Here is a 14138-nt window from a genome sequence, read left to right as displayed (position 1 = left end):
TGAGAGTGATAGCGATCTCGACGTTTTTGTATGTAAGTTCGATGTACTTCTCTCAGTATCAGTAGAGCGCCTATGTCGCAATATTGGGATCACGGTCAAAAACACATTATCACTATTGAAAGTGAAAATGTACGAGACTTAACGCAACCTATGACTCCTGTATGGTAAAATCCAATTAATTTATGACGTACAGGAGTCAAGATTTATAGGCTATCTTTCTGAAGATATCGATATATTTTAACTTCCCCTTTGAAAAAACTATCAAAAAAGCTCATATAATTTATTGATTATTTTGAATCATCTTGTGCTTCAATACAAATGTTACCTATAATTAATTTTTATTTTGCTTCTAGGTCTGCAGGCGCCAATGATTTTAAAAGTCATTAAATTCCAATAATAACTATAAGGTAGTAAATAATAGAACGGCTTTAATTAAATTAGAATTATTTTAAATTTAGACGTAAATCGCGTGAATATTGCTAAATTGTGGCTTATGGAGTTAGATATAAAAGGAAATTTGATAAAAATATTTTTAAACAATATTATGAACGTACAATAGCTAGCCTATTGCAATATAACTTTTCTGATAAGTTTGTTTAAACAATTATAACAAATTCGATAAACAATTTGCTAACCTATAATTGTAGGTAAAGTTCGATTTGTACAAAATATTACCTATCAACCCCGATTCTAAAAAGTCGTATTTTACGCTGCTTGATTGGTCTTTAAACCAAGTTAGTCTAATTCTTCTGTCAGAATAAGCTCCAAAAAAAATATATTTATTTAGACATAATTTTAGGATTTCAAAATAAAATAGGCTAGCTTAAATACAAAGACACTAATTCATTTATCAAGTTTCCTTAAAACAAAGACAATAAAGTAGATAATATAAATTATTTTCTTCAGAAGCTAAATCATTTTCTATTCTAGATGGCCGATGTAATCTTGTAATGCCTAATAAATATTAGATCAATTTGTAATTTTTGTGTTTTATTTATTGAAATGACCCTAATAAAGTTAACTATTAATAAGTTTACATTTGTCTATTATTTTAAAATTTAAATCATAAAGAATCCAAAACGGTATTTTATAAAGCAATAGCGATCTCTTGTTAATTTATCTCCCTTTATCGTTGGTTTTTATCGCTTATTTTCGTTAATATTATTGAAATGATAGTTGACACACCGTTAGCTTACAGAATATAGATGCGCTTATGTATCTGCAGTGATAATTAAATGATGAAACAACAACAACAAATCTATTAAATATTTTTTTTATAAATAAAATTTGAGCTATTAACGATTTCAAATTTAGACTTTAAACTTAAGTAACGAAAATTCTATCTATGAAACGGGTGGCGCTAGCCAGAAATTGCTATCTGAGGAAAAAATAATAAAATACCTTTTTTATTTTTCAAGTATTTATTAAAAAGATATTTAATACTTTACAAAATATATAATGTATTTTAGGATAATATTTTATCATTTATGTTATGTTAAATGAGACGTTTTATTTGTAAATAGAAATAAACTCTTCGACCTATCATATTTTCTGAATGTTTATTGTGTGCAGCACCATCTATCTATTAATTTCCGAACTGTTATAATATTAAGTCTATGTTATTTTAATCATCTGAACTGTTAACAATATTAGCAGAACCTTGACTTGGGAACTGGAGATCCATGTTAAATTACATAGATGGCGCTAATAAAAAACAATATTATAAATAATTTTTCCATTATTAAAAACTTATAACTACATTTTCATTATATTAACCACCCAGACTTTGTTTCTGAACCAGCGGGTTCTTATATAGCTTAGGCCAGGCTCTGAGTTAGTGGATCATTGAGTAGATCATAGAAAAATCAACATTAAATACACCACAGTGTCAGTAATTATATGGGAAAACCGCCATCCGCCGTTTATACGCCGATACAGCTGGGTCGCCAGTAATATAGTCCATTATTCTGATGATAATGTTTCTTAAGAGCTATATATCACCATCAATGTTTTAACGAGAAACATCGATTTTGTTTGTTAACCCTCTTTCTTCTGAACAAATCAGTTACCATGAAAGTTATCCCTGCTTACCTGATTTTTTTTAAATAATTACGTAGAGTTTTATAACCTGGTTTTAAACAGGAAATGATCCTTAAAATATTAGAATGCTTTTCTATCACGAATAGACGCACACCGTTGCCTTTAGAGTACATAATCCTCATAAGGCTGTGGAGGTGGTGACAGGCGTGTGCCGCACTGATAAGAATTGGGGTAGACAACCCCTCCTGGGGTGTGATTTGTTCAAGCTAAATGATTCTGGGCTTATTATTGCGTCGATACATTTGATATATACAGGATTTATTACAAGTAACATATAATTTTAGTTTTTACGGGCTGCGATTATACCCTGAGTCTATTATATTATCTCTAGTGACGATAATTACACTTATATATTAATTATCGGTAGAACGTTACAACGCATGTAATTATTTATTCCCAAATTTGTTAATAACTAATTTAATAATGGGTGTGGAAAAGAAAACTATCGCGATTGAAATAAAAAAATATTATTAATTATTACTAAAAACATTTACATTTTAACATCGCATTTTTACAAAAGCGCGCTTTTTATTTACTGCATTTTACAATTTGCTGGTGTAAAATTTCAATTGGAAAAAAATTACCGTCAATTTGTTCCTTCAAGCGCCATCTTTTTTCTTTTTTTCCTAGTAATAGCTGGCGAGTAGAGTAGAAATAATTGTATTATTATTTGTATTCATATCTATGATAATAAAAGCCTTTTGTTAAAGTTTATCTAATTTAATTTTAATTAACCAATTTGTGTAAAGATGCATATAGTAGATAATTTTTCAAAAAATAAGGTCATGAAGAAGTTTCAATCGTGTGTACACGCACACATTTTTTTGAAATTGATATTTACTCAAAAACATGTGCCGTAGCGAGCTTGATATCAGATTTATGTATCTTTTTCTTGATTTTATTCAAACAACATGAAGGGTAACAAAATAAAAATATCCAATTAATTCTTATTACAAAGTAGCGTTGAGATACCAATGAGATTGCTAATTCAAATTGGACAATTTTAATTAATTTTTGAAGAGTTTTAGCTCAGTTAAGCTGCGATAAATCCGCTGAATGGATAAGAACTTCAACAATTTTTACAGGGCCCTCATTAGTACCCAAAAGGCAATTTGGTAAGACGTAATCAATTCAAATAAAGGTACTCATGTTGTATAACAACTAAATGTATATTGTACATAATCAATTTGTTTGTGTGTATCATGTTCGTCTGTATTAATTTTTAGTTCCAAATTAAGAAAAAAGTTATATATACTTTTTAGCAGATATATATATAGATAATACTATATATATATATCTGCATTATAACTTTTAAAAAATACACTTTAAAAAAGTGATAATTCGTCCTCGAAATTGACGAAAAACAATCAAAACTAAAGTATAGACGAAGTATAGACGATTATGAGATAACGGAGTGGATATCGGACCGATCCTTGTATAGGATTTATATATTTTAAGAGATATAGATTAACACTTTTATTATAAAAGAAGGAAGGAAGTGCTTTCCCAATAAAATATAAATCCCCTACAACATTCACACCACAAATGTTTCTAAAAGGGGAGCGTGTACATTGTTGACAAATGACGCGCGGCGCCTGGTCGTCGAGATAAAATGTCAATTGATATCTATAAGTTCGCATGAATATTTGAATAATTCATAATTTAGCTACAATAAAATATTATAAGTACTATAATAATATATACATACTTAAATAAGCTAAATTTAAGCTGTTACTACAAATCTTTACCTACATTTACTTTAATCTACAAAAATATTAAAACCTTTGAAAAGCATAAAATTAATATCTTTTGAATTGCAATTTTAAAACTCTTAATACAAGCGTTGGTGGTGTAATGGTCAGCATAGTTGCCTTCCAAGCAGTTGATCCGGGTTCGATTCCCGGCCTACGCACATCTTTTTTATTTTTAGTATTTAAATTGTTATTAATACGTTAATATATAATATTAACACTAATATGTTATGATATTAGTATCTAAATAATTTTATTTCCAAGAGAAACTGATTTGTATGGACAAGCACAAATTACAATCTAAAATATTAGCACAAGGCACGCGACACGACGCCGCTCGGGATTTGATAGATAAAAATATTTATTTTGAATTAGCGTCATGAATTATTTATACCAGATTTACAATGAATTTTTGACAGAAGTTGTGGGAGCGAGGAAGGAATTCATTATTTCACAATAATTTGGTACAAATACTTCTAGGTGGAGGATTTACGACATCATTATTTATATAGGCATTATATACATACATAATACATATCTGTACATAATGTAATATAAAGAAGCAATAGCTTATACAGGTGGGCATAATTATGATTTCATTGTTAACAGTGCGATTCACAATCTCGAACTTGACCCGGCATTTGAACGCAGTGTGCGTCAACTCCTGAGATCAAAGATGTGAGAAACATTTTTATCTTTCTCAGTTTAACACTGTGACTGTCTTAGACCCAAAATCAAGAAACATAATATACCTATCAAAACTGATGCCAGTATGAGACTAGGACGTAAACAGTGGTTGCATCATTAGAATAATAATACTTTTAAGTTTGCCTATAAAACACAAAATTTGTTTTTAATTTTTTAAGGAGGATTTTAAAGCTAAATATGATTTTATAAGTTACATTCACCCCAGTTTCACACGGATTAATCCACTTATCTCTTCAATTCATTTTATATCACAACTAGTCGTGTGCCGCGGCGTCGCTACGATTTTGAGATTATTCATTCAAGTATAAAGCTATTGATTTTATAATACGATTTTATTATACTCATAAATAACTATTAGGGGTCAGATTACTTAATCGTCATCACGCCCTCATGGGGTACAAAAGCCGATTTTTTGAACTTGGTAATTAAAAATTTTAGCATAGGTCTTAGTTCTTACTTTAATTTTTTCTACTACTACTTAGATTACCGGCTTAAATTACTAAGCCGTGATAAATTCCTCAGAGAGAAGACTAATTATATGAACAATAATAATATAGAGATTACATGCCTCTCTCTTATGTAAGCTTGACGACCTACTTAATTATTTGATATAAAGTACATACATATATTTAAAGCACAAAAAAGGGTTGCCCAAAGATGACCACAGTTAACTGAATGACGGGGAGGGAACGTAGAGCCTCTCTAGGACTGGTGTTTATCTGACCACAGGGTTGCCGCACAGGGATTTTGATTTATTTGTATTGAAGGCACCCTTTAGGTATTTTATACTAGCTTTATAAATTTCCGTAATTGCTCAACATACAAATATTGCGGTTGACGATGTTTTTGTTGATGCTTTCACGCAAATAAACAGATAATTTATTAAAAAAGTTTAATTATAATAAAATTACAACTCTGTTCTATGTTGTTGTTTATGCCACTTCCGGAATGCATCAACAGCCTTCAGCACATCTTTAGAGAAAATCTCAGGCAGCTCCATCGCCAAGAAGTGACCACCGTCCTGGAGTATGGTCTCGTTCAAAAGGTTTGTGTACTTGAATTTAAGGATCCAGCCAGGAATGTATACTACCTCTTGTTTAGCTTGAATTATCCAGGTCGGAACTGGCGTTTGTATTCTGAAAAAGTATTTACATTACAACACTGTGAAGAAACCTGAGCAAGTTAATAAAGTGATCTTTTTGGTCAACCGAATGAAAGACGGATTCACAATTTATATTTGAGTAACCCTAAACAATTTTAGTCAGAGAGTTTTAAGTCTATTAGGTATACAAATTCTGTCAGCTATTGCGGGTTCTACAAACAGAATTGTGATTTGACGTCCGATTTGGAATACGATCCAAATTGTAAAGTTTAATCGTATTAATAGAAGGACCTGGATGACCGAGCTTAGCTCGGTATTTTTTTTTTATAAATCGTGTTTTTTGGAAATTTTATTTTAGGACGAAATACATACTAATAAAATTATGAAATATAAATATAATTATCGAATTATATTTATATTTAAGTTTTTATTTGACTGACATCTTTAAACGAGCAATTCTATGTTTAAGTTGATAAAACACAAATAAAATGACATTTTCTAGAAATGATTCCTAGCTTAATCGATTTATCGCCCCCGAAACGCCCCGTATATTAAATTACATGAAAATCAACCAATCAAAAATGGAGGCGATTCCGAGATTTCAATTATATATATATATATACAAGAATTGCTCGTTTAAAAATATAAGATACAAATCTTATTCGAAACTCTGTTTATTCAAATCTTAAAGCTTAATATATGACTTAGGTAACTATTAATTCTTTTAGTACGTTTTCAATATTTTAAAAGACTTACTCATCCAAACTCTGGGCGAAAAACCTCTTATTAAACGTCTCTGCGTACATGCGCATAGAGGTCGTTATGGAGTTTGAAACCCAGTAGACCATAAGGTTGTCAATGAGCCTATCTTTGGAGAAACGGAATGTGAGACCACCGTCAGGTTTTGAGCGGTGTTCGAGACGTGTCCACGTGGAGAACTTCTCCAGAATATACGCTGCTAATCCAGCTGGACTGTCGCCTAGAGCTATTCCTGTAATTGTATTCGGTGATAAGGAAGTAACACTTACATCTTCGTTACATTTCAATCGTTAGATTACAATTCTTTAGTTACCTTGAAGGATTTAATAGCAGTTAAGGAATTTGTTGTAATATAAAGGTTATTAAAATACAAATATTTGGAAACTTAGTAATGTATTGCAGAATCGGCCCTTACTGCTCAAACAACTTCGAACTTCGTAAAACTGACTTTTGCTCTGCCTTGTCATCTTATTTTAGCAATTTTTTATTGTCTATTGTTGTTTGTTGCATATATTTTTTTATGTTCTTAATTAAATATTATGCTCCACATAGCCCTTCCAATTTTTAAAACATGTTTACTAATTTTATGGATTTTGAGGTGTATTTTCCGAATGTCGAGTTTGTCACCTTGTATTACTGCCGCTGGAGCCAGCATGTGCAATGTGCATGCCTATTGGCTCTTTTATCTCTGCCTTTTATTAAATTTAAGAAATGTATTAAAGAAAACCTGTGTAAAAAGGCTTACTATAAAGTTAGTGATTATCTAGTTGATAAAAGGGCCTGGGACTAGTGCTGGGCAGGCTACTTCTAATTAATTTGCTATATTTGTTTTAAATATTGTAGAATTGTTTGATGATTTGCTTTTTTTTTAACAAAGAGTACCGAGATTTTTAACGCCGGCTTTTTCTCTCGGCCAACAACCTCTGTCTTCTTTGCCGATGAGTAGGGATGCCAACATACTCGAATTCTAATGACGTGGAATAAGTGGTACCATTGTGATCCTATGTTCCAAAATAAACGTATTTAATTTCATTTCTATTGGGGATATCACGATTCAACGCCCGGTTACTCTTTCTGAAGGTGCGATTATGAGATTTTTGACCAAAAGCTGTTGTTGAACTGTTTTTATCGTAAAATGTGTCGGAAATTAGATCGTATCAAGAAAACTGCTTTTAGGTGGCATTAAATCAATATACGCGAGAGGGAAAATTACGATGTTCGAAATTCGGAAAGAGCACATTAAAATCTATAAAATTACCAATTTCAAAAACTGAATTCTCGACTATTTTTAAAGCAAATAACTAAATTGTATGCTTTGATTAAACTCAATACCTTACTTAAATTTAACTACCAACTTTAAAGCAATAACAAAATCCATTAAGAACTTACCAACTGTATCTGGCTTAGTGGCTTGGATGTGGAAATATCCAGTTTCCTCTAACAGCATCCCAAAGTACTTAGACATGGGGTACATTCTGTCTGCAGCTTCTGAACTCACTACCAGTGGAGGATAAAAGGAACCGAGTACACGAATTATGGTAGACGATGTTGTGCTCAAGAAAGGCATGTTTGTATGGTAACCTAGTACCTCCTAGAAAAAATATAAATACATTATTTTGATTCGATGTTAACACTAATACTACTTTTTTATATTTGTTTTAGACATGCAATGTGTACCACGGAATAATTGTTAACTTCCCACAACACAGGGGCTCCCCAGTGTGGACCCACCCAGGAACTAGCGTTATGTCAAACTTGTTACAAAATTTGCCATAATATTTCTGTCGTGAATAGTTTTATTATTATTATTTAATAGTGACAAATGCTCTGATATTTTCTCTTTATTAATGTAGTGTTATATTGCTTTTATTGTATATTATATGTTCATTCGAATTAGGAATCAGTCTATTTAATATAACGTACTATTCTTAAATTTTGCTTGTACGAGCTGATAAATGATCAATTTTCACAATAAATGAATAAAAACTTTATACTTGATAATTAATGTGTTACGTAAATATGACCAAGCAGGTTTTTTGTCAATTATATATGTTGTTTTGATTCAGATAACAACTTAAGCATATAAAAATATAGAAACGTCTTAAAAAATCAAGGCGTTCTCTAGTTTTTTCTTTGGTGACGTAAAGGAAATTTACATTTATTTAAGCTAAATTATATATTTTCCTAAGGAATTATTTTCGTGTTCGCGTGTGGGCATAGACAAGTTCATTCTCAAAACTATAGATTACAAACACCCATGGGACGGATGTCCTATGCGACTGGAGTAACGCGAGATCATGCTTTTAAAATAAATACCTGTGGGAAAAATGTAGCCATTAGACTGCCAATAAGCGCACCCCAATCACCACCCTGGACGTAGAACTTCTTGAATCCAAGTCTGTTCATCAGATTTTTCATGACGACCGCCATCTTGTCTGCACCAAGACCTGGTCGAGTTGCCGCCTGTAAATATAAAATACGTTTATTTTGGAACATAATATAATCATGGTATCACTTATTCCACGTCATTAAATTCGAGCCTGTTGGCATCCCTACTCATCGGCAAAGAAGACAGAGGGTGTTGGCCGAGACAAAAAGCTGTCTTAAAATCTCTCGGTACTCTTTTAAAAAAAAAGCAAATCATCAAACAATTCTACAATATTTAATAAACAAATATAGCAAATTAATTAGAAGTATAAAGTATTGTAGTCATCCCATAATTTTTGAATTATATTTTATACAGATAGAGTTGATATTTATTAGAAAATAACAAACCCCGATCTCTGAGAGATGAGGAAGGCGTTGATTGCAGAACCCGAGAACGGAACGTTGTATGTTGTTGTACGGCGAAAGTTAGGAGAGAGGCCTAGGTGGACAACGTTAACCGACCTTTCGCTAACAGATATTAATTATGTGTATTTATTTAGTTAATACCTTAAGTAAGTTTATTTATTTAGCTATAAAATTTCATACCTCTATTACAAATTGATCTACTAATAAACATATTTACGACGTCTGTTAAACATATTATATTTTTGGCAATATTTTAATACTCACACTTGAGAATCCATATCCGGGCAAGCTTGGAATAATAAGTTCGAAAACAAAGTCCCTATCCTTGCTTACAGCCATCAGATGAGGAACTGCTTCATAGAATTCCAAGAAAGAACCTGGCCATCCATGAAGAAGTAGGAGGGGTACGATTTCTTTGCCAGCGGGTACTTTCTGAAAATTACTTCTCATTAAACAATTTATAAATTTTGAATTTCCAATTTTTTATTGTAAAATAATTCCATATTTTTCATAACACAGTTAACTCTTAAATAGTTAATAACTGCTTTAGTCTGTGCTCATTTCAAATAATTAAAATAAAATAATGAAATTTACCTCCGGCTTAATTCTTACGAAATGAACATTCAGACCCTGAATGTTAGTTTTGTATTGTGGATACTTGTTTATATACGTTTCGCGTTCGCTGAAAAAGATTTATTAACATATAAAAAGGTTTATACCATTAAATAAGACGTAAAAGTAATACGAGGTACGTTAAATTTTATATCATGCCAAACGGGCAGGAGGCTCACCTGATGTTAAGTGATACCGCCGCCCATGGACACTCTTAATGCCAGATGGCTCGCGAGTGCGTTGCCGGCCTTTTTAGAATTGGTACGCTCTTTTCTAGAAAGACCCTAAGTCAAATTGGTTCGGAAATACTACAGTCGGCAGCTGGTTCCACAAAGTGGTGGTGCGCGGCAAAAACTGCCTAGAAAAACGCGCAGTTGTGGAACGGTGGACGTCGAGGAGATACGGGTTGAATATTGGTGCCTTGGTATATTTAGGAACAATTTTGACTTATGACAGCGATGTTACCTGTAAGGATATTCCTCAACCCAATACTTAAGCCAGGGCTCTAGTTGTTTGCTGTTAAATCCGTATTCGAATGCGACGCCTTCTAAAGGTGGAGTTAGAGGATGTCGGTCTCGAAGACGCTCTTTTATGTCTTTTATAATCTAGAAGTAACACAACAAAAATAAAAATATAGCCGTAAGAAATTATCGACCAATATAAGAGACAGTTTTCTAAAGGCCTGTTTCACAATGTCCGGATAAGTTATAAATAAGCTATTTATTAATTATTAGTAGGATAAACAGTATTTTTGCGTTTCAGGACTGTCAGATAGCGCTATTCATCATGAAACGCGAAGTATCTTATTCGGATCTTTTATCTTTCGAATAATTTATGTGCTGCATAGCTATTTGGTACTTTATCCATACATTGCGAAACAGGCTCTTAATATAATAAAAGACAGATATTTTCGGTAATGTATTTGACCAGGTTCTTCGTTTTTTATTTTTTTGAGGTACTATATCTATACTTACGATATCATCAAACTTCACTTGGAAAGGCACTATACTATTATTTTGCTTTGACATTGACAGCTTTGTTCCCCACCATTCTTCTAAATCTAGGTCTGGCAGAGGAGGTGGTGCTTTTGTGTAAAAGTATAGTACTGGTACCGCGAACAGGGCTAGAATGCCCACTAGGAGTATACGGCAAATCTAAAACATGAGAAGTATTTCATTAAGGGACGAATAACAAACCGTAACTTTAGTCAGAGGTATGAGAATTTTCTGAGGATTGGTTAAACTTTAGGTGTTCAGCCACTAAAGATATGTGTGGTAAATTTAAGCGGTTGTAAATAAGATTCCATGCGGCGAAGTAGCCTGTTTATGATTTTGTTTTGAAGTTGATGAGAGATTTCATACAAATCTAAAAAGGTTCTGCTAATTCATTTTATCGTACCATTGGGGTCCGGTGCGATATATATTTCACGCTGAAGATGTTTCTAAAATTATTACATACCTACCTTGTATTTAATAAAAGATATTAAAATTATAGAGCACATGACGATGTAACTGTTTGTTGAATCAATTAACCGCATATAACATATTTAACAAAATCACCATTACATGGAACTTTATAGGTAATCGTCTGATAACAATTTGATAGTGACCCCTCGATGATAAGTAAAATGTCATTGTTTAAATGATATTTTAATCATTATCATTTAATAAATAAATAACATTATTCAGGATAAATATTATATAATTTTTAACTTAGTTAAAAAGACAACTGCTAAAATTAACTAATATTTTACCCATTAATTAGTATTCCAGTATATGTACTATATCATGGTTTCAATAAATAACTTAATTGCTCGAGAAACGATGTGAAACCAAGGTATCGAAAGTAGATACGTTAAAATAAAATAGTTCAACTTGATAGGTTACGAATAAGCGAAAATACACAGAATTTCGCACTTTTTACTTAGATTAAAGCTTAAATAAGAAACGTGTTTCCAAGGTTATTCAAAAAACCAACCGTTAAGTGTGATTTTATTCATGTACGCTGAATTTCCAATGCGACTACTGATTTCTAAAACGGGCTAAAACTGATCGCCTCTAAATGCTTTCATGTTCTTGTATTCTCTCTGTCCTCTATCCTGTTTTAAAATAGACATCGGTGGTAATTGCTACGTTGCAGATCAATAGTACTTTTCACCACAAGTTTTATATTAGTAGAAAAGCCAAAAGTATTTACACTAGTGACTACAATAAGGTGATCCTACCACCAGCCATTCTATGACGAATATAGAAGGTACTTTACGATTGTACAAAGTAAATGTTGTTTATGATCATGAGTATAGACCTTGAAGGATCTATTTACATTAGATACAAATTGATCGTTAATCTTGCATAGTAATAACACTAAGTAAGCAGCATAAATGCCTGATTACACGTTAGCACAGACGCCAGAAATTCTTGTTAAATGGACTGAATTTATAACATTTTATAAATTTGTTTTACAATTCTGATATGATTTTATACGAATATTTTTCTTGGCCTTCAATCTAAAGCTGAATGCTTACACGAAACCCGAATAAAACACGGCAGACACTGAAGGGAGTACCTTGCAATGCACAACATTTATTACTGTGAAACCAAAATCTAACCCAAGAAGACCCAAGTTACGCTAACCACTAATTCAAGCTTTGTTCGTTTAAAATAATATTAAGATATTTCATATAAATCACGTGTCACGTTTGTCCGCGATGTACTAATAAACTGCTTAACTGATTTTAAATTGGATTTGCACACCGTCTGCAGTTTGATCCAACTTAAAAGATAAGATAGTTTACATCCTAGCCGCTATATTATTTTATTGCAAATTATTTGTTTATTATTTGATACAATTCTAACAGGTGGCGCTGTGTTAAAAGTAGCAACGTTTCACATAAGTTCTCCTACCGTTTCTCTTGAATAGTTAGAATTATTTTAAAAATGCAATCGCTATTATTAACAAAGCCTATATTGTAAGTATAGGTCAAATCGGAGTTGATCTTATCACTGCTTTTTGTATAACATTTTATATAAACGTGTTCTTTTTTTATTGGTTTTCAAATCTGAGAAATTAAGCATACTTATAATGAACAAAAACATTTTTATTTGAGGAAATGTACATTTCATTCCTGAGGTTAAAGGGTTCGATCCCCGGCTGTGCACCAATGGAATTTAGGTCTATATGCATTTAACAAGCACTCAAACGGTGACGGAAAACATCGTTAGGAAACCGGCCTTGCCCTAGACATAATAACCCGACGGCGTGGATCAGGCTTGCTACGTATTAGACCTACTTGCCTATTAAATGATCATGAAATAGAAACAGAAAATTGAGACCTGAAAAGGTTGAAGCCGTACTGGTATGGTATAAAAGATAACTTCTTGCTTTTTAACGAAATCGTAAACATAATGTACAATATATAATCAGTAATAATACTGACCCATTTTTGACATATCGAAATAAAAAATATCTGAAATACCGGGAGATTGTGTTTGTCTGTTTCTACCCGATTTTGTGCTCCATTGGTGTTAGTTTTATTTCGATTTCAATATAACATTGTTATATTTTTACTATATTGTATTATTCTTCTTAGTGTTCGCTAAGATACGTCTCGTACATTTGTCTGTTAATTGTACTTTAATATGTCAGTTCCCTTAATAACAGTAAATAATTACATACCATATTCTTTGAATTACACGATAACCCGCTTTATCGTTGTTAACGTCCACTCTATATCAGCGAAGAATTAACACTAAATAAATTATAAAGTAGATACATATTGTTACGTAATATGAATGAAACGTCTTTATCAAATAAAAATAAACCCTATCATATTTAAAGACGATGCATTTTTGAATGAAGTCTTTTGTGTTTTATGACGTTTGTGAAAGATTTTAAAGTCTCTGGAATTATGTATTAACTTTTGACCACGTAATTAATGTAATTATTATGAATTTTGTTTGCGCACTATTTTTTAGTCTATTTTTTAACCTTCCGAGCACCACTTAATACCTCATCCAAATAAAAGTCTCAGTAAGTATATTGTTCAAAATCCGCGGAACCGCATCCAAACCTTGCGATGTTGCCAAACCGTTTAGTACCTAACAAATATTTACTTAGCAGAAGCGTCGTAGGCACAGCGAACGGACGCCAGTAAAGTAAGGCTAGGCGTCAGAAAACTGTGGAGTTTGGGATCTACGTGGGAAGATCAAGATGACTAAAGGATGAGCTATTATTAAAGGAGAATATAGTGTGTTAAAATATGAGTATTTTTATATAAATGTCTATTTTTTTTGTTTTGTTTTTCCAGCTCTGCT

General features: G+C 32.0%; 1 protein-coding gene and 1 non-coding gene across 4 annotated transcripts; one reads left to right on the top strand and one right to left on the bottom strand.

Moving 5' to 3' along the window:
* Window positions 1–3940: 3940 nt before the first annotated feature.
* Trnag-ucc lies at window positions 3941–4012 on the top strand. Its single transcript has one exon. It is a non-coding gene; the product is annotated as a tRNA-Gly (tRNA).
* A 1425-nt stretch (window positions 4013–5437) lies between these two features.
* Window positions 5438–13630, bottom strand: LOC110993778 (juvenile hormone epoxide hydrolase). 3 transcript variants are annotated; one of them, XM_022260153.2, is made up of 9 exons: window positions 13501–13630; window positions 10800–10979; window positions 10291–10430; window positions 9808–9895; window positions 9478–9645; window positions 8737–8883; window positions 7810–8011; window positions 6418–6652; window positions 5438–5695 (listed from the first exon to the last, which is right to left on the bottom strand). In XM_022260153.2, the coding sequence occupies exons 1-9, from the start codon at window positions 13501–13503 to the stop codon at window positions 5467–5469; spliced, it is 1392 nt and encodes a 463-aa protein (XP_022115845.1). In that variant the 5' UTR covers window positions 13504–13630; the 3' UTR covers window positions 5438–5466. The 3 variants fall into 3 exon arrangements, with proteins under 3 accessions (XP_022115845.1, XP_022115846.1, XP_022115844.2); XM_022260154.2 differs by lacking the exon at window positions 13501–13630 and adding an exon at window positions 11803–11823; XM_022260152.2 differs by lacking the exon at window positions 13501–13630 and adding an exon at window positions 11288–11349.
* Between the last annotated feature and the right edge of the window lie 508 nt (window positions 13631–14138).

The sequence above is a fragment of the Pieris rapae genome, chromosome 7 (genome assembly GCF_905147795.1).
Source record: "Pieris rapae chromosome 7, ilPieRapa1.1, whole genome shotgun sequence".
Taxonomy (NCBI): domain Eukaryota; kingdom Metazoa; phylum Arthropoda; class Insecta; order Lepidoptera; family Pieridae; genus Pieris; species Pieris rapae.
The sequence above is the reverse complement of the archived record's forward strand: the minus strand, read 5'-3'. Positions and strand labels throughout refer to the sequence as shown.

What these genes read in the sequence shown, in the direction of transcription:
- LOC110993778 (XM_022260152.2), bottom strand. Translation starts at nt 11,326, where the DNA reads ATGTGCTCTATAATTTTAATATCTTTTATTAAATACAAG. An exon ending in AAGTGAAGTTTGATGATATC is followed by an intron (nt 10,431 to 10,799) that starts GTAAGTATAGAT and finishes TGTTACTTCTAG; the next exon opens with ATTATAAAAGACATAAAAGA. An exon ending in GTTGAGGAATATCCTTACAG is followed by an intron (nt 9,896 to 10,290) that starts GTAACATCGCTG and finishes AATCTTTTTCAG; the next exon opens with CGAACGCGAAACGTATATAA.